This window comes from Bidens hawaiensis, unplaced genomic scaffold, assembly GCF_021521415.1.
Source record: "Bidens hawaiensis isolate Kalapana, Puna unplaced genomic scaffold, B.hawaiensis_p1.1 tig00012650_1, whole genome shotgun sequence".
Classification (NCBI taxonomy): Eukaryota; Viridiplantae; Streptophyta; class Magnoliopsida; order Asterales; family Asteraceae; genus Bidens; species Bidens hawaiensis.
This window is the reverse complement of record NW_027492047.1, coordinates 232796-252608: the sequence shown is the minus strand read 5'-3', so window position 1 is coordinate 252608 and position 19813 is coordinate 232796. Positions and strand designations below refer to the sequence as shown.

Below are 19813 nucleotides of genomic sequence, written 5' to 3'. Positions count from 1 at the left end.
GGTATCTAACAGTAATGCTTAACGCACATGCCATAACCTACAACTTGTTATAAAAAAATATTATAAAATCTCTGTAACACATACAAAACATAAAATATTAAAACTTAATAAACATTTCAATAATTTTGTCAAGAGGTGCCCAAACTGGGTATTTTCAGAAACGGAAACCAGACATGGTATGGTCAACAAAACTCAAAACCATGTCGGATATTAACCGGTTCCGGGTACAGATGAGTATTTAACCAGGTTTTTCGGGTTTCGAGTAAAGTTGGGTCGGGTTTTGACCGGATATTTCTGGTTCAGGTTTAGGGCACGGCTCCAAAAAGAAATCCTATGCCAGGTCATATCCGCAGGACGGATAAAACCCAGTTCCAAAATTGGATATTTTGTGAACCTCTAATTTTGTCCGTTGGCCAATTCCGTGTATATTCAAGTATTTGACCTAGTTTTCCAGGTATTTTCAGGAACCAGGTAGGGTATGATTAATAACAGTCAAAATCAGGTTAAGTATGAACCAATTCCGTATATATTCAAGTATTTTCGAGGGTCGAGTGTTTACTGGGTATTTCCGGTTCCAGGGAGTCCGGCTCAGTTCCGACTTATAGTACAGCTTTGGGAAAAAAATCCTATACCTGATCATATTCACGGATTAAATACGAATAAAAACAGTTCCGAGATACGCCAGGTTGGGTCCAAAATAGGATATTTTATCAACTCTAATTTTGTCCGTCGGCCAATTTAGACCACAACTGGACAAAAAGACCTCGAAAATATAACATTTTCCACGTGAGCCATCATGATTGGTGAGAGACCAATCCTTTACATTGAACGTGATAATAAATAATAATAATCCATCAATTATTATTATTATTATTATTATTATTATTATTATTATTATCTAGGGTTTCGTATTGTTAAGGACGATTGATTGATTGTATCGAAATCATTATCATTAACATCAAATGGATCCATTCGAGAATGCGAATTGGGATCTAATCGATTACGACAGTCTCATAAACGACGTCGCATCATCCGATCTCTTACACTGGCCCGATCAGAGGTAACTAACTACTCATTTGAATTATCATTTCGAGTTTGTGATATTTTGTTAGATTAGTTTTATATTTGTGATTATATATTTAGATTATAGAAATTAAAAATGTTGTTGCATGAGTAGATTGGTAATTGCTGTAGGAGTGTTTGTATACGAGCAGAGTCCGAGCTTGACTAGGCTCGTTTCGAGCTCTGTTTGTAAAGCTTGAGTTATTTTTCAAGCTCCGCTGGGGGCTCGGCTACTTTATTATTATTATTATTTATTCATTAGTTTATATACATTTTTATATATTTTGAGAAATGTCTTAACGAGCCTAAGTTTCGCTTGAGCTCGTGTGCAATGCTTAAATAAGCCAAAGCTCAGCTCAAGGCCGGTACAGTGTGAAATTAATACATAGAAGTTTTAAATTCGAGTGTAAACGAGCCGAGCCGGGACTAGGCTTGGGCTCGGCTCATTTTGACTTACGAGAGCTTGAGCTAGGCTCGTGAGTTGTTATTTCAAGCTCAGGCTCGGCTTGTTTTTTATTTATTAATTATTTGATACATGTTTTTGATTGCTTTTATTTATTTTGAGAAAACCTTAAACGAGCCAAAGCTCGCTATGCAGTGTAAAATTATAAATAAAATTCCAAAAGAGGTAAAACTTAAGAAAAACACAAGGCTTGTGAAGACTCAATGAGCCTAAACGAGCTTCCATACAAGGCTCGAGCTTGATAACTATACGCGCTTTATTTGAGGTTCGGGCTTGGCCTGTTTTGAGATTTTTATTGATTTGAGCTCGAGCAGCTTGGCTCGTTTGCATCCATGGTTCTAAAGAGTTAAAACTTAAATTACACTTGGCTAGTTAAGCCTTAACTAGTTTGATGAGCCTAAACAATCTTCCCATACAACGCTCGAGTTTGGGCTTGATAGCTAAACGAGCTCTATTCGGGGTTCAGGCTCAATAAGGCTCTGCTCATTTCGAGCGTTTTATTGACCCGAATTTGAGTAGCTCGCAAGCAGCTTGGCTTGTTTGCACCTCTTAAGTGCTTCCATATATTTGATGCTAGCAACTTCTACCAGTAGATCTATGGCATATACTTGATGTGTAGCCTTTTCTTCTGTAACTAATTTGAAATAGCAAAATTTTGGTTGTTGTGACTTATCTATGAGTGACAGTTATTGATATGTCTAATTCTTGCAATAGTTAGTTAGGTTTAGGGCAATGCATATGTTTAAAGTTTTATGAGAATTGTAAATGTTTTCCTTGGAGTTGAAAGCAAAGTTGTTTGATTGATAGTTAATTTGGCATTGCAGTGCTGTGGTCCAAGTAGATGCTTCACTTGTTAACTTTGTACCACCCAAGAACGAGTGCGTGGAGAAAGAATGCTCAAGAAAAAGGTATATAGAGTACTATTTCAGCTTATGTTAGTAACCGTGCCATCAGATTTGGTCTAAATGACACCGTTACTAACATAAATTGTTTCCTTGTAATGTAATAAAGATTATAGACCTAGAAGTAATATCATATAAAGTATGACGTTTCTAGTTTTCTGCAACTATCATATCCATTTTTAATATCTGAATTAGTTTTCATTATAATTGTACTTTTGTTGCAAGCTAATCACTTTACTTGTTTAAACAAAATATAGACACATAAGTATTTCTGATTTATATTTTTAACGACTGTAATTGTGCTTTTGTGTTACAAGATAATCACTGCACTTTTGGGGTTTTGTTTATGTTGTGTATAAGATTCTAGTTAATCTTCTCGTAATGTTATAATTGCTTATACTGTTCGATAACAGGGGACGCGGTAATTCATGCAGCAAGGCCGAGAGCAAAGCATGTCGTGAGAGGCAAAGAAGGGAGATGTTGAATAACAGGTCACCTTTTTCTTCATTAAGTTTTCTTAAAAACATTATCATTATATAGCCTAGATGAAATATTGTTGATTCTTTTTGCAGGTTCTTAGAATTAAGCTCTACTTTGGAACCTGACCGACCTGCCACCACTGACAAGTTAGCTATACTTGGAGATGCTATCCGAGTTCTGAATCAACTCAAATCTGAATCACAGGATTACAAAGAAATGAATGAGAAGCTATTGGAAGAAATTAAAACATTAAAGGTTAGTATATGTACCAGTCTTATCTATCTAATATATATATATATATATATGATTAGGATCATGTGAGAACCATTTTGAAATTGTGAAATTTGAGAACCATTTTGAACCACAAAAAAAATTCTTTTTAAGAAAAATAAAAAAAAATATAAAACAAAAAAAAGGCGAAAATAAAAAAAGTAAAAAAACCAAAAAAATTTATTTTTCATCCTGGTTTCATAAAAAAAAATAATAAAAACATCGGTTTAGCAAAATTATACATTTCTGTATAATACGTATTTTTTAATTTATACAAGTTATTCTTTATACACATATGTACAATTAAGATATATGATAATGTACATATGTGTACATTATTTAAATCGACATTAAATACAAATATACATATGTGTATAATTAGTTTTTTTTACATGAAATCGGGATAAAAAAATAAATTTTTTTGATTTTTTACTTTTTTAAAATTTTCGTTTTATAATTTTTTAAAAGGTTTTTCTTAGGATTCTCACCCATATATAATATATATATATATATATGTGTGTGTGTGTGTGTGTGTGTGGTGGGAGGTTTTAATAAATTTGGCAAAACGACAGGCGGAGAAGAACGAGCTTCGTGAAGAAAAACTTGTTTTAAAGGCGGAAAAAGCGAAAATGGAGGAGCAGGTGAAAGCCATGACCAATAATATTGCGCCACCTGGATATATGGCACCACATCCAGCTGCATTTCAGGCGGGAGCAAACAAGATGCCTATTTTCCCGGGCTATGGTTACATTCCAATGTGGCAGTATTTACCACCATCTACTTGTGATACATCTCACGATCATGAGCTCAGGCCACCTGCTGCTTAATAAACGCGAAGGGATGACGATCAATGGGGATATTGTTAGCTCATTGTAGTTTGTAAATAGGATTATGCGTAATTGCATTTTGCTGTTTTCGATTTTATGAACTTTTGTGGTTATTGATTTCTAGAGACGGTTAGAGTTCTATTGTAGGACGAATTTGTTGGTTAGAAATAATGGTAGTCAAACCGAAATGTTGGCTTGTTAACGTTGAATGTGATGTTCAAGCCAATCTTAAATTCCTTTTCATGTTTCATCTGTGTTTATAGTTGCTAGGGATTAATGTTAATGTTCCATTGGATCGTCTGGACTAGAACGAACAATACGCCGAGTAATCTAAAGAAACCGAAATAATAATAACCAACAGTGTGGTTTCAGGTATAATGTTTGTTGTTGAATTTTTGACCAAAACTCATTATTTTTGCCAAAAGTTTGTAAAGTAGTGATTAAGACCATGTTTGGCTAAGCTTTTTCTTTTTGCTTTTTTGCTTTTGGAGGGGTAAAATGTCCAAAATGCCCCTCCAAAAGCACCAAATTAAAGCTTTTTTGTTTTTTGGAGGGACATTTTGGACATTTTATCCATCCAAGAGCAAAAAAGCAAAAAGAAAAAGCTTACCCAAACACCCCCTAAGCAATACTTTTTGTCTAAGTTTCGATCTCAAATTCATTACTTTGGGTCATCTTTTTCCAGACCCAAACATTTTAAGTCCAAACGCAAAACCGGAAACCCAATCATAACTGAAGTGAAATCTTATGTAAAACCAAAATCGAAAGGTTTCTTAAAGCTGAATACCTGAGCCGAACTATAATATCAACGCCAAAGTTAGTGAACGTGCAATGCGAATTGAAACTAAAAGGACTAAACATGAAGACTAGAGTAGTAGGGGGTGAACAATATTCTAATTAACTGAACTGAAACTAAAATAGTCAATAAAGCTGAACCAAAATAACCAATCAAAGCTAATAACCGGATGGTTTGTTTAACTTTTCGAAAACCAAAAGTTACAGTTATTTCTCGTTCAAAAACCAAACCGAACAACAAAACCGAGTCAATCCACACCAAATTCTTTATTATTGGATTTGTATCCCAAACTCATTAATTTTTGACAGGTTTTAAGTTCAAATGGGCAACCCTTATAGCCCAAAAATCTCAAGACCAAATGTAAAACTAAAAGGCAAAAACTGACCTAAAACCAAACCGAACTCATATATAAAGTCGAGATGTTTCTTAGAGCATTATCAGCCTGTTTATTAAAAATTATGTGAGTGGGTTTTGTAAATTATATAGTATGATGATGAGCGGTTATGAGTAGATGAGAGAAAAAAATGTTATACGAGAAAGCTAAATTTGGGGTTACATTATTAACATCGTATAATTTTTTAATACTTTTTGAAAGTGGTTGTGAGTTGAGAATAAATAAAAGATAATGATAAATGTATAAAAAATATTATTTAACTGAAGAATAAAAGAGAAAATGTAGTAGTTTTTAATGTAATTATATGGATATAAATAGAAAATGAGTAGTGAATAAAGACGCACATCCAAACCGGTGAATGACCAGTTTCTAACCAATTCTGTAACCAGTCCCTGCCTAACTGGTTTCTACCCAAAAAAAACCGACAGTTAGTAACCAGTTATACATTTTGGCCAAGAAACCGGCTAACCGAAAAAAGTAATTAATATAATTATATGGATATGGACAGAAATTGAGTTGTGAATAGAGGCGCACATCCAAACCGGCGAATGACTAGTTCTAACCAATTCTCTAACCAGTCCCTCTCTAACTGGTTTCTACCCTAAAAAACCGACGGTTAGTAACCATTTATACATTTTGACCCAGAAACCGGTTAACCGAAACCGATTTTAGGTTTTTTTTTTAATTATTTTTCCGGTTATTTACTGGTTTGGTTATATCCGAAACCGGTTATACCGGTTAAGCTTTTTGTGCTTGACAACCGATTAGTACTCGACCTAATTAACCGGTCTAGCCAATTAATTTGTATTTGATCCAAATCCTATAATTTACCATCACAAAACCAAAAGGACTAAACATTAACGAAAAAGGAATACAAAGGACTACACACATATATAACATATTATACAAAGTTATATAATAAACCCTTCTTCCTCCAAAATCCCCAATTCCAAACTCTCAACCTAGGGTTTCACTTTCACTCGCCTTTAATCCAATCAATTCAATCAATCGAATCTAACCATGGCTCGTAACGAAGAGAAAGCCCAGTCAATGCTCAACCGTTTCGTAACAATGAAAGCCGAGGAAAAAAAGAAACCGAAAGACCGCCGTCCGTTCCTCGCGTCCGAATGCCGCGACCTGTCCGACGCCGACAAATGGCGTCAGCAAATCATGCGCGAAATCGGCCGCAAAGTCGCCGAGATACAAAACGAAGGTTTAGGCGAACACCGTCTCCGTGACCTCAACGACGAGATCAATAAACTTATCCGAGAGAAGGTGCATTGGGAGCGGAGAATAGTCGAGTTAGGCGGACCGAATTATTATAAGTATTCGGCGAAAATGACTGATTTGGATGGGAATATTGTGGACGTACCGAATCCGAGTGGACGTGGGCCCGGGTATAGGTACTTCGGTGCGGCGAAGAGGTTGCCTGGTGTTAAGGAGTTGTTTGAGAAGCCGCCGGAGTTGAGGAAGCGGAGGAGTCGGTATGATATTTATAAACGGATTGACGCGGGGTATTACGGGTATCGGGATGAGGAGGATGGGGTGTTGGAGAAGGTGGAGGGGGGTGCGGAGGAGCGGATGAGAGCGGAGGCGGTGGCGGAGTGGGTGAGGATGGAGGAGATTAAGAAGGAGGCGAGGCGTGCGGTGAAGAGCGGAGAGGTTGTGGAGGTTGGTGCGGGTGGGGCGGGTGGTGAGGCGAGGAGGATATTGTTTGAGGAGGAGGAGGATGTGGTGGCGGAGGAGAGACGGGAGAGGGAGAAGGAGATGGAGGAGAAGGAGAAGGAGTTTGTGGTGCACGTGCCGTTGCCGGACGAGAAGGAGATTGAGAGGATGGTGTTGGAGAAGAAGAAGATGGAGTTGTTGAGTAAGTATGCAAGTGAGGATTTGTTGGAGGAGCAGAGTGAGGCCAAGAGTATGCTTAATATTCACCGTTAGATCGGTACGGTTTCGTTTTGTTTTGTTTTGATTCATATTATTGATGGTAGACTGCAAGTTTTGAGTTAGATTTAGTTAGTTTCGGGATAGTTAAGTAGTTATACGTTTAATTTGATGCAAGGATATTTTGTGCTTTAGTTTAGGTTCTTATTGATGCTGCAAGTCTGCAAGTATAGTTATTCTTATTGTTGCTGCAAGTATGCAAGTTTAATTAGATTTAATTAGTTTCGGACTTTCGGGATAGTTTGGTAGTTATACATTTATATTTTATTGTGATAAATAGTTTTTAGTGCAAGTTCATGACTAAAGAGAAAATCGTCATCATGTTTTGTTTATTAGACCTTAAATTGGTTATTAGGAGTTAAAATTGGTTTAAATGCATATCCTGTCATGCTATATCATACAGGCAATGTGAAATCATACGAGCTGTATGAAGTCAAATCAAGTTTGCAAACTAGGGTTTGTTACATCATATGGTCCGTATTATAGGGGAAAAATGGTCATACGGGACATTGGACTTCGTTAGTGGTGATGTCTGTCATTTCGTTGTTAGTAAACACATCATACGAGCTGTGCAACTTGGCCATATGTCCATTTTTTTGCATTTCATGACTTTGCGTGGTCATTTTTTGCTTTTCGTATAGGGCGAAGTCGATACATAATATTCAGCGTTAGATTGGTATGGTTTCGTTAGTTTGGATTTGTATTGATACAATGTTATTTTTGTGCTTTAGTTTAGGTTCATATTGATGATGGTAGACTACAAGTTTTAAATTAGATTTTATTAGTTTCGGGGTAGTTAGGGTAGTTATACGTTTATTGTGATAATTAGTTCTTAGTGCAAGTTCTTGACTAAAGAGAAAATCGTCATGATGATTTGTTTATTAGGACCCTAAATTGGTTATTGGGAGGTTTAAATGCATATCCTATCATACACAGCGTGCCTGCCACTTTGTTCAGGCCATGTGATATCATTCGGGCGGTTTGATTTCATACATGCTGTGCGAAGTTAAATCAAGGTTGCACGCTAGGGTTTGATACATCATACGGGCCGTATTATAGGGCGACAAACGGTCATATGGGTCATTAGACTTTGTTAGTGGTCAAGTCTGTCATTTCGTCGTTAGTTAAACACATCATACGAGCCATGCAACTTGGCCATATGTTCTTTTTTTTTTGCTTTTCATATGACTCTGTGTGGTCATTTATGCTTTTCATATAGGGCGAAGTCGATGCTTAATATTCAGCGTTAGATTGGTATGGATTCGTTTTGATGAAATGTTAGTTTTGTGCTTTAGTTTAGGTTCATATTGATGATGGTAGGCTGCAAAGTTTTGAACTTGATTTAATTAGTTTTGGGATAGTTAGGTAGTTATACGTTTATTGTGATAATTAGTTCTTAGTGCAAGTTCTTGACTAAAGAGAAAATCATCATCATGTTTTGTTTATTAGGAGGACCCTAAATTGGTTATTTAGAGTTAAAATCGGTTTAAATGCATATCCTGTCATATTATATCATACAGGCAATGTGATATTATACGGGCTGTATGAAGTCAAATCAAGTTTGCACACTAGGTTTTGTTACATCATGTGGTTCGTATTATAGGGAAAAAATGGTCATACGGGACATTAGACTTTGTTAGTGGTCAAATAAGTGATTTTTTGTTAGTCAAACACATCATACAAGGCATGCAACTTGGTCATATGTTTATTTTTTGTTTTTCATATGGCCCCATGTGTTTTTTTTAACTGTCATATGGCTCGTATGGCACGCTAGTGGTGTCTTGATACTTTGGTGAAGTCGATGCACAATATTTAGCGTTAGATCGGTATGGTTTCGTTAGTTAGATCTTATTGATGCAGTGTTATTTTTGTGCTTTAGTTTAGCTTCATATTGATGATGGTAGACTGCAAATTTTTCATTGATTCCATTAGTTTGGGGATAGTTAAGTAATTATACGTTCATGTTGATAATTAGTTCTTAAGTTCTTTACTAAAGAGAAAATCATCATCATGTTTTGTTTATTAAGACCCTATTGATTATTGGGACTTTAAAACGGTTTAAATGCATATCCTACCACAGTATCATATACCAGCGTGCCTTCAACCTCATACATGCCATGATGCAATATGATATCATACGGGCCGTTTGATTTCATACATGCCGTATGAAGTCAAATCAAGTCTGCACATCAGGGCTTGTCGCATCATTTGGGCCGTGCATACGAGCCAATGGGCCATTAGACTTTGTTAGTGGTCAAGTCAGTCATTTCTTTCATTTTTTGTTAGTCAAATGCATCATATGAGTCATGCTATTTGGCCATATGAGCATTCTTCGCTTTTCATATGATCCCGTGTGGTCATTGTACTGGCCCGTATGACACGCTGGTGGTTTCTTGATAGTGTGTTAGTAGTGTTTGTATAGCTCCAGCCTCATTCATAAGTGCTTTAAAGCTAGTGCAGGTTAACATATTCTATGAACTCGTATACATGTTCCTGCACATGGAACCAAGTTATTCAAATCCATTATGTGTTTTTTTACAAACAAATCAAGGGTGTCGGAGTCGTGTTATTCATATATATTAAGAAAAATTAATTGAACAAATGGCAAATTGCATGCTTCTACACCCTGGTCTTTTTCAAAGGATCCCTCAAGAGAGTATAAAAACACGTTTTTCATTATTAAATTTTTTATAAATAGTACTTGACAACAACAGATAGAAGTATCTATGCTTCGTAGTTCTTGAATTTTGAGGTTCTTAGAATCTGTATTGACAATTTGCATGTGTATCAAATTGTCATTATGCAGGCCTTTTCAAGGTGTGTGACTGACTGTGGACGCAGTAATAGTGGAAGCTATTTCAACCATATTTTGGGGTGCCTACAAGAAGTAAAAGACACTTGTACAAGGTTATGAAGGGAAAAAGAAAACACTCCTTTTGTTCAGTTTTTGTCATTCGAGTTTAATGTTCAGAAATTGCAAACTTTTGCTTTTGTTGTTACCCGTCCAGCTTTAGTTACTTTAATGGCAGTCAACGATATTGTATGTCTTACCTTTGTCATTAGTATAATCTTTTGTTGAATTGTATGTTTTGTGTTATTGAATTCAGAAGCATTGGTAAAGAGTTGTTAGACTAGCAGATAAACGTTAAGACAATTTTCGAGTTTTTAGATTTTTCATAGCCCGGTTTTGGCTTGTTCTTAGAGTAGGAATGTTCATTGTGATTACGAGTCCCATCAAAGGTAAATTCTAAACTTAGTTCATATGGTTGAGATAAATTAATCCTTAACGGGTCAAGATATACTGAGATTAAAGTCTTGAAAATTCACCACATTCTTTGAAAGGTATATATTAAAACCGCATACCGGTACCCTAACTACTTAGATAGCGCTCGTAGCAATACACCGGTCTGATAATGAATTTTCCAGCCATCTGTCTCATCTGGTCTTACCCAAAAACCTCACAGGTGGTGTAGCCATACGTTAATGGGTGTAGGCACGCGTCGACCTTGTAAATGAACTCTTTTGATGGATTTCAAATGAGAGTTTGTCAAACCAATAAACCAAGTTTCCAACATATACCAACCAAACAACATAATCAAATTCTTCTTAAAATCGCAACAACACAATAAGTATTTCAATACAATTGCTTCACATATCAATACAAATTACTTGACGACACGGTGAACATAAAAAAATATAGCTTTTACTCATTAAAGATTCATAAATTGACGTTTGGACGAGTTAGATCTTGAAATGCAATAGTGAAGAAGTGCCATCAAGCCCCTTTGCTCTATAGTGATTTACATATTCTTTAAGTGTTGTGCCTCTATACTTGGCTGGATTATCTTCTGAAAGCAGCTTGGCGATGGGTGCATATACCTTCGATGTCTCCATCGCACCCGTGGTAAAGAACGATGCCACCGATACTCTTGGCCCAACCTTGTTTGCCACCACTTTGTGTTGCGAACTCACAAACCTATCGTTTGTAATTAGCTGAAAAGTTACATTGTATTTTAATTAACTATACAACCTTAAGACAATACTATATAATAAACCATATTTATGTATGGAGAAAGATGAAGGAATGAGAGATGCCTGCAAAAAATCTCCGACGTTTACAATAAGAGCTCCAGGCGTATGAGGAACATCAGTCCATTGATTCTGATACAAGACCTTGAGGCCACCAATACCATCTTGGAGAAGAATCGTGATGAAATCATTGTCGGTGTGACATGGTGACCCTATTGTTAATTCAGGTTGAGGGCAAGAAGGATAGTAATGACCTTGAACACCAAGCCCGTCAGCACATCCCATGTCGAAAAGGTGATCAAGTTTGAGCCCAAGAGACTCCGACATTAACTCAAATAAACAAACTCCAAGTTCCATCATTAGTTTAGAGTAATCCAACAAAACATCTCTACAACAATATCCCGACGAAAACAAACAAATGAAGAGTTAGTTACTAAAGAGAGTTATAAAATGGATGAAACGTTCAGACTTAAAACTTAAAACCTGCAAGATGGTGGCAACTCATGTGGTTGTGGCGGGTTAGGAGCCATGGTGATATAGACTGTGTCTCGCCAGTTAGTCACCGGTCCAGTGTACAAGTCGAAGTTACTATTATACACCACCCTACTCTTCCCATTCACCTCTCTTTTGTACCAATGCTTCTTCACCTCCGTGTCTTGCTCATGAAAATCCTTCATTCCTTTTATCATCTCGTCCAAAACATTAACCAGGATTCCATGATTCACTATCTGAAAGAAACCCCACCTCTCCGACGCATCCTTCACTTCCTTAATCACCTCCTTACGTCGTATAAGGTCTTCATTGATTCCTTCAAGGTCTATGGTGGGAAGAGTTAGTTGTGTTTGTGGGGAGTTGAGGTTTTCGGGTGAAGGTAGACGAAATATTCTAGGGACTTCGGTTACTCCAGAATCAACAAGTCCTTTCACGCCGGTTTTGGTTTTGTCGAATGCACTAAGCTCCGCTTTTCGGTCATAGTCCCATTGGAAGGTAGAAGTGGCCATTTTGGTTTTGAGAAAACAAAAAACTTGGAAGTGATATGTATTAAATGTGTGTTTATCAATTTATTATCATGAAGAGAAACTAAAACAAAAGTATGCCTCCTATGTGTAATAGAAGTATCCAAACAGACAAAACTTCAGTTGCCAAGATTGAAGGACAACTCACACATGATAATATGATAATGATATGTGGTTCTTTTATAGACTAATACGACAAATTTTGTTTTAACTTTATACTATTTTTGGTGTTGAAAAATCTCAAAAACAATATTTGGCTTATTTAATGTACTTGAAAAGTAGTCGACATAAATTAACATTTTAAATATCTATAAATATTCCATAGGAAAATATTGTTCAAAAGAGTTAATGGCATCGAAAGTATCACATAGGACTATGTGTAGTGTTTAACTAGAAAGTAAAAACGTGACTGTCAAGTTCAGTCACGTTCCAAACATAATGTTTCGAAGGAAACCCATAATTTTAAGTCTTTTAAAATCAGACATAGTGTTTCAACGAAAACCCTCAAATTATTTGCCTTTTAGTTTGTTTGGACCGCGAATTAAGTAGACTGTTTAAGATTCTCATCTTTTATAGGAAAATTACGCATCCGTCTTTTTTTCTTTTAATTATAAATATATAAAAGCTTGCAATACTATTGTTCAATGTCTCCATTCTCCACTAATGATAACACACAACATTATATTAAGTAGAAGTTCAAGCCTACGAGATAAAAGAAGTGTTTCAAGATGGATTATTGGATTACATTATCAAATGACTAACATGAGAATAAAAATGTTCACTTGTAGCAAATATTCATAAATTGACTTTTAAACGAGTTAGATCTTGAAATGTAAAAGGGTAGAAGTGCCATCGATTCCCTTTGCCCTGAAGTACTCCACATATTCTTTTACCGTTGTGCTTCTATACTTGGCTGGATTATCTTCTGAACACAACTCCTTAATAGGCTCGTATATCTTTGATGTTTGAGCCGAACCCGTGGAAAAGAAGGATGCCACCGATACTCTTGGCCCAACCTTATTTGCCACCACTTTGTGCTGAGAACTCACAAACTTGTCGTTTGAAATCAACTGGCAAGTTCCATAAAATGCCCATATTTTAATACATAATCCTTTAAATGTCTAAGTATGTTTGACAACTAAAATATGTTTATACTATAATAGACAAGCAAATCAAAATTTTAACTTGAGAGAGGGAGATAGATATATGCCTGTAAAAGATCTCCAACGTTCACTACAAGAGCACCTGGTACCGGAGGAACATCAATCCACTGATTCTGATAAAAGACCTTGAGGCCACCAATATGATCTTGCAAAAGAATAGTGATGAAAGTGCTATCCGTGTGGCTTGGGCTGCCTATTGTTAATTCAGGTTGTGGACAAGAAGGATAATAATGACAAACAAACGCAAGCCCATCGACACATCCCATGTTGAAAAGGCGATTAGGGTCAAGCCCAAGAGCCTCAGACATTAACTCAAATAAACAAACTCCAATTTTCATCACTTGTTTCGAATACTCAAACAAAATATCCCTACAACAATTATACCAAATGTTAAAAGAGTACATTTAATAACTTCTTATTTAAACCTTTACAATAATATCAAACCTGCAATGTGGTGGCAAGTCATGTGGTTGGGGAGGGTTAGGAGCCATGGTGATGTAAAAGGTGTCGCGCCAATTAGTCACCGGTGCAGCATACAAGTCATGGTTGCTATGGTACACCATTCTTGTCTTCCCGCTAAAATCCCTTGTGTACCACTGCTTCTTCACCTCAGTGTCTTGCTCATTAAAATCCCTCACTCCTTTTAACATCTCCTCCAAAATATTAATATTAATCCCATGATTCACTATCTGAAAGAATCCCCAGCTCTCTGAAGCACCCTTCACTTCCTCGATCACCTCTCTACGTCGTATAGGATCTTCATTGATTCCTTGGAGGTCTATGGTTGGAAGAGTTAGTTGTGTTTGTTGGGAGTTGAGGTTTTCGGGTGAAGGTAGACGGAATATTCTAGGGACCTCCGTTATTCCAGAATCAACAAGTCCTTTGACACCGGTTTTGGTTTCGTCAAACGCCTTTAGCTCTGCTTTTCGCTCATAGTCCGGTTGGGTTCCAAAGGTGCTAGTGAGGGCCATTTTCTTTGTGTTTGGAAGATATTCACCAAGAAGTTATAATAACTATGTTAGTGGAGTACCACTAGAAAAAGTATATATGTCAACAAACAAAGTACCATGGTCATATAATTGTTGATATCATGTCTCTAAAAGTAAAGATATTAGCATGTTCCATAATTTATGATGGAATTTTGTTAAAGTGTCTAAAGTGATTGAAATGACTAATGTGTAGTACCTGTTTATGTGACCACTCATCATATTGCAGTGACTCTCTTTGTACTCTTTCTTTTACACACTTATTTTTCGACGATTAAGCATACATTTATTATAACGCCAGAGGTTTATCACCGGAAGAATTCACTCCTTGTGGCAAGACTAAGGCGTTTATGTATTGCAGATCTGATCAATGGTAGTAATCCAAAAGGTGTTCGGAGTCCAGTGGCGGATGCACTTCATAAGGAAGGGTAAGGGGTAGCATCCGCTACCCCTCAACTTTTGTCCAACACTGTAAGTTTTGTTTTTTGGTCGGTTTCGTATTTCGCTACCCCTGAAAAAATTTTACGTTACCCTTATTTGTTTAAAGGTCAACCAACTAAATAGTTCAAATTAAATAAAGGCCAAACAAATTTATAGCCCAAAGCAAATAAAAACAACTAATTTTTTTTCTTTTGCTTGAACGAGAAACATTAAACATAAACATACTCAAAAAGAACAGGCTCAACAGAATCATCGTTTTTTAAAAGTTCAAATCAAATAAAACCCAAACAAAGTTTGTAGCCCAGAGCAAATAGCAACCATTAACCTTTTTTTTGTTTGAACGACAAACATCAAACAGAAACAGGTTCAACATAATCATCACTTTGAGGTTGAAAATTTTAAAACATGTTGGGATATGCAAATTCAAGAACTTGGAAATAGATTTAGTGAGGTCTTAACTAGTTTGTTAGAAAATATGTCTAGTTTAAATCTTAATATTCGTTTTTCAATTTTGACATATCTAAGATAGTGGCATTTTCGAAAATGTATCCGAATGATTTTAGCAATGAAGAAAGATTGGTTATTTCAGGTGATCATACGGCTTTTATCACATTGTAAAGGTAGATGATAAATTTTAAAAATTAGATGAATGTGTGACCTTGCTCGTGTAATGTTGGTAATAGGAAATACACCACCTTTTTTTTAATCAAATATTGAAGCTAGTGTTGGTTTACCGATTGCAACCACAACCGTTGAAATATGTTTTTTCTTAAATGAAACTTATCAATACGAGTTTGCAAAAGCAAATGAGTGCTTTAATTTGTGTAGTCGAAAGAGAAACGTCCGATAAAGTAAAAGAACATGGTGTAATGACTCGATTTCAAGCTTTTAAAAACCGAATAGGAGAAATTTGCACCCCGTGTATCGTGTTTCTATTTTTGGTTCGTATACATTGTATAAAATACGGTAAAAAGAATTTTAAACGTTACCCTTAAAAATTTATGTATAGATCTGCCACTGGTTATCTCCTGTGAAAGTTGCTATCCAAATCCTTTGGTGTTTACTTCTTCATTTAATCATTTACTCCATTCTTTTTGAGACAATGAGAAATGATAATAATAGCTGTAAGCTAGTGGAGCACCATGGCGACATGCACCTCATACATTCATACACCACTACAAATAGAATATCTCAATCCACAAAGTACCATGCATAGTTATATGTACATATAACTAGGTATGTAATCCCGTAAATATATCACTAGTAGGTTTAATTATTACACAAAGCTGCTATCATGTACTCCCTCCGTCTCAATATAAGTGTCGATGTTTGAAAAACACAAAGTTTAAGGTGGATTGAATGATTACTTTTTTTTTCTTACCAAATGACAATAATGCCCTTGAAAAGTGGGTCAATCAGTATTGTTTATTAATGTTAGTTGTGTGTGTTTAAGGGTAAACTTAGAAATTGGCTAATAAATTTTGAAAATGGGCACTTATAATGAAACAAATAAAAAAAGAAATGTGGACACTAATAATGAGACATAGGAAGTAATAAAATAAGCCGTAAATGTCTGAAAGATACATGCATTTGCATTACATTAATTAATTTGCAAGATATCTAATTTTTGAATGGAATTTTGTTTAAGGAACCAGAAAACCGAGTTGGTTTCAAAATAAAATACTTTTTGACTGTAAGGCCATGTGTAGTGGGCGGCATTTAGGCGAATTTTGGGCGCGAAGGGGAGCGAACAACCGCCCCTGGCGATAAGTGAGCGAAAAGGGGCGGGGGCGGGGTGTTATTGTCACCTGGGTGAAGAAAATAATAATATTATTATATTACATGTTGTGTGTGTATATATATGTATATGTATATGTATATATGTTGTGTGTGTATATATATGTATATGTATATGTATATATGTTGTGTGATATATGTATATGTATATGTATATGTATATGTATATGTATATGTATATGTATATGTATATGTATATGTATATGTATATGTATATGTTGTGTGTGTGTATATATATGTATATGCAAAATGAATCCTAGAAACAACCCGAACCAACCGAACCACCCATTCCCTCCTTTCGGTCAACACCATGCTTCACAAAACCAACCGAACGTGAACTTACAATGGAACCCGATGAACCTAAACCAACCGAGCTATCCGTTTCAATTTCCCGACCCGAACCTAAACATGTACGCCAACCGAGCTATATGTTTTTTTTTTATATTTTTAGTTATGTATTTTTTTGTATTTCTTTTTAATTTTAATGCATTTTTATTTAATTATTTGAAGAAATTGGTTTTTATTTGTAACATCCTACTTTCGGTTATAATAATAAAATAAATTTCGTCTATTTTATAGTGGGTCGTTACCGGTTTAGATAAATAGAATATGAGTTGGGCTAGTGTTGGGTAAATGGGTATGGGTTATGGACTTGGGTTATGAAAGAAAGAAGGAGAGTCCATGGGCTTGAGCCCATGATCCCTAAATATATAAACCCTTAATCTCCATTTAATCCTTATTCACACATATTCCATACACCACCCAAAACACACACTTAAGCTTTCTCTCTAGCCGAAACCAAGAAGGAAAACGATCCTGACCCGAGGTAATACTAGTATGATGTTTTATTTACTTAAACTCGTTAGATATAATCGCGAAACAACGAGCCGACACCGTTAAACCGTTTAAGTCACGAGATCCGGATGGAATCGGGTATAAACCGGACCTAAGATGAGCTTAGGGATCTGTCATACCCCGACCAAAGGCGGCGGAACATGCCGGGGTGCAACGTGATTGGACAAATACGCAAGACACTATTTAAAGTGACAATATTTATTTAACTCATTTTATTTCAACAAATCAAATAAACAACACATCTCGTTCACACAAACAAATTGAATACAAGTAACATTTATATTGTTCGTTTTACTAATATCCTAAAGGTCTTGGTAACGTTTTCATCAAGTCCTCGAGTCAAGTCAAACCTGTAACATTTCATAAAATAAAGTTTGTCAACACAAAGGTTGGTGAGCAATTCATAAGTTTGAGCATATAAGTATATAGTAATAAAAAGCCACAAACTTGTATACGAAACGATAAATAAAAGCAACAACTTGGATAAATTGATAATCACTAATAGAATTACGTTAGCGCCACCTAGCTACAAGGGGTTGCCAAGTAGTCTAGGATTTAATAGAATATCGTTAATTGCATTACGTTAACGACACCTTGCTACAAGGGGATGCCAAGTAGTCTAGGATTTAATAGACTTCCACCAACCAAAAGCGATAAACACATAGACAAATAAGCATAGAACACAAAATCGAGCAATTATTCATTTAAGGTATACAATCACGTTTGTGGGTTTAAGATTCAAGTAAATAAAGCATTTAGTTTGATAAGTATGAAATGTCACCCCAAAACGGAAAATGGAAAAATGGGTATGAAAGTACTCACCTCGATTGACGAATCGGGAAATAATAAATGATCGATAAATAGAAAGCTTGTAAACGAAACGAACGAATCCGACTTGAAAGCTAATTGAAACGAATAAATAAAATATATTAATGAACTTGAAACCATAATGAAACTATATTGGAAACATTGAATGGGACGGTTCGGTTGTAAATCGGATTATCGGTTAATTTGTTAATGGTTAGGGACTCGTATTTAAATGACAATTAAAATAAAATGATATTATTTTATTGGGCTTTTAAATAACTATAAACCAATATTAAATAGAAGCGAGGCGGGTTTTAAATCAAGAGCTCGGTTATATAAAAATGAATAGATAATAAAGCTTATAATGATGTTATTAATTATAAAGATAGAAATGATAATAATGATTTTAAAATATGTTTTATATATATATAAGATAATGATGTTAATAATAATAACAATAATTATTTTTATAATACTAATATAATATAATAATTATAACAATAATTATTATTAATAATACAATTATTAATAGTTATAGAATAGAAATCCTTATATTAATTATAATGTTGTTGATAAAAATGATAATAATAATAATAAATAATATTGATATTAATAACGATACCATACTCGATGTTGGTTCGATTTCTAAACCAGTTCACAATTTAACTATAATAATATTGTTGCTAGTAATTAATGATAAAATATGATTTTAATAAATAATAACAATATGATCCTTAATAATATTAATAACAACTTTAGTATTTATAAAAATAATGATAATAATAATAATAAAATCTAGATAATAAATATAATGTTAATATTAACTTGAATAATTTGTTAACAAAAACAACCAAAGTTGGTCACATAAGGAAATCGAACCCGTGACCTCAAGCTTAAACACACGCACCAACTAACCGCTCTAAACGACCATCTAATTAGGATTTAGGAAAAAATAATCTTAACCCTTACACTTAGCATCATCATTTCCAAAACAAATTAAAACCCAGATCCGATTAGCTCGATTAATTACCAGTTAAACTGAAAGTCACAAACAAGTTCAATACCTGAACTCGAAGCCGGAGAGGAGGAACACAAGGGCTCGCCGGAGCCGATTCCGGAGGTGCGCCGAAAAAATGGTACAGAGAGAGACAAGGCGGAGAGAAAGAGAGAGAGAGAGAGACGAGGCGGAGTGAGAGAGAGAGAGAGATGAGAGAGAGCGAGACGAGGTGGAGAGAGAGCGCGCCGGAGAAAGAGAGACCGAGAAGGAGAGAGCCGAGAGAGATAGAGAGAGCTGCGATGTGACATGGCGGCCGTACACCGGTGGCCGGTTTTCCGGTCACCGGAAAAACGAGGCTGGAGAGTTTTGGGTGTTGTGGGGCTGCCGGAAAAGCCGAGGGGTAGTGGTGGTGTCGCGTCGGAGGTATAGGGGGCAGGTGGTGTTCGGTGGTGGTGTTGACCGGCAGAGGTGGCTGCGGCGGAGGTTGCCGGAGGTGGCTGGGGTCGTCGGAGGCGGCTGCCGGAATTTGGAGAAGAAGATGGGGGTGCGGCTGGGTGTTATGTTTATGTTTTAGGGTTAGGTTTTGT

At 35.8% G+C, this 19813-nt stretch overlaps 3 protein-coding genes and 1 pseudogene across 3 annotated transcripts; 2 read left to right on the top strand and 2 right to left on the bottom strand.

The window, feature by feature from the left end:
• Positions 1-888: 888 nt before the first annotated feature.
• LOC143541809 (transcription factor bHLH104-like) lies at positions 889-4213 on the top strand. Its single transcript, XM_077034534.1, has 5 exons — positions 889-1060; positions 2350-2433; positions 2841-2918; positions 3000-3162; positions 3750-4213. Exons 1-5 carry the CDS (start codon positions 963-965, stop codon positions 4002-4004), a joined length of 678 nt encoding a protein of 225 aa, XP_076890649.1. The 5' UTR covers positions 889-962; the 3' UTR covers positions 4005-4213.
• A 1937-nt stretch (positions 4214-6150) lies between these two features.
• Positions 6151-7147, top strand: LOC143541808 (uncharacterized; annotated as a pseudogene).
• A 3640-nt stretch (positions 7148-10787) lies between these two features.
• LOC143541806 (1-aminocyclopropane-1-carboxylate oxidase homolog 1-like) lies at positions 10788-12420 on the bottom strand. The gene is made up of 3 exons (XM_077034533.1): positions 11648-12420; positions 11231-11552; positions 10788-11128 (listed from the first exon to the last, which is right to left on the bottom strand). Exons 1-3 carry the CDS (start codon positions 12163-12165, stop codon positions 10877-10879), a joined length of 1092 nt encoding a protein of 363 aa, XP_076890648.1. The 5' UTR covers positions 12166-12420; the 3' UTR covers positions 10788-10876.
• Positions 12421-12927: 507 nt separating this feature from the next.
• On the bottom strand, positions 12928-14360 carry LOC143541830 (1-aminocyclopropane-1-carboxylate oxidase homolog 1-like). Its single transcript, XM_077034546.1, has 3 exons — positions 13788-14360; positions 13391-13712; positions 12928-13250 (listed from the first exon to the last, which is right to left on the bottom strand). The coding sequence occupies exons 1-3, from the start codon at positions 14312-14314 to the stop codon at positions 12999-13001; spliced, it is 1101 nt and encodes a 366-aa protein (XP_076890661.1). The 5' UTR covers positions 14315-14360; the 3' UTR covers positions 12928-12998.
• Positions 14361-19813: the final 5453 nt, after the last annotated feature.

Excerpts from the sequence above, each read along its gene's own strand:
- LOC143541830 (XM_077034546.1), bottom strand. The coding sequence starts at position 14,314 with ATGGCCCTCACTAGCACCTTTGGAACCCAACCGGACTATGAGCGAAAA. Across the intron at positions 13,713-13,787 it reads GACTTGCCACCACATTGCAG|GGATATTTTGTTTGAGTATT; the intron begins GTTTGATATTAT and ends TAATTGTTGTAG. Across the intron at positions 13,251-13,390 it reads ACGTTGGAGATCTTTTACAG|TTGATTTCAAACGACAAGTT; the intron begins GCATATATCTAT and ends GGAACTTGCCAG.
- LOC143541809 (XM_077034534.1), top strand. The coding sequence starts at position 963 with ATGGATCCATTCGAGAATGCGAATTGGGATCTAATCGATTACGACAGT. Across the intron at positions 2,919-2,999 it reads AGGGAGATGTTGAATAACAG|GTTCTTAGAATTAAGCTCTA; the intron begins GTCACCTTTTTC and ends TTCTTTTTGCAG. Across the intron at positions 3,163-3,749 it reads AAGAAATTAAAACATTAAAG|GCGGAGAAGAACGAGCTTCG; the intron begins GTTAGTATATGT and ends GCAAAACGACAG.
- LOC143541806 (XM_077034533.1), bottom strand. The coding sequence starts at position 12,165 with ATGGCCACTTCTACCTTCCAATGGGACTATGACCGAAAAGCGGAGCTT. Across the intron at positions 11,553-11,647 it reads GAGTTGCCACCATCTTGCAG|AGATGTTTTGTTGGATTACT; the intron begins GTTTTAAGTTTT and ends ATATTGTTGTAG. Across the intron at positions 11,129-11,230 it reads ACGTCGGAGATTTTTTGCAG|CTAATTACAAACGATAGGTT; the intron begins GCATCTCTCATT and ends GTAACTTTTCAG.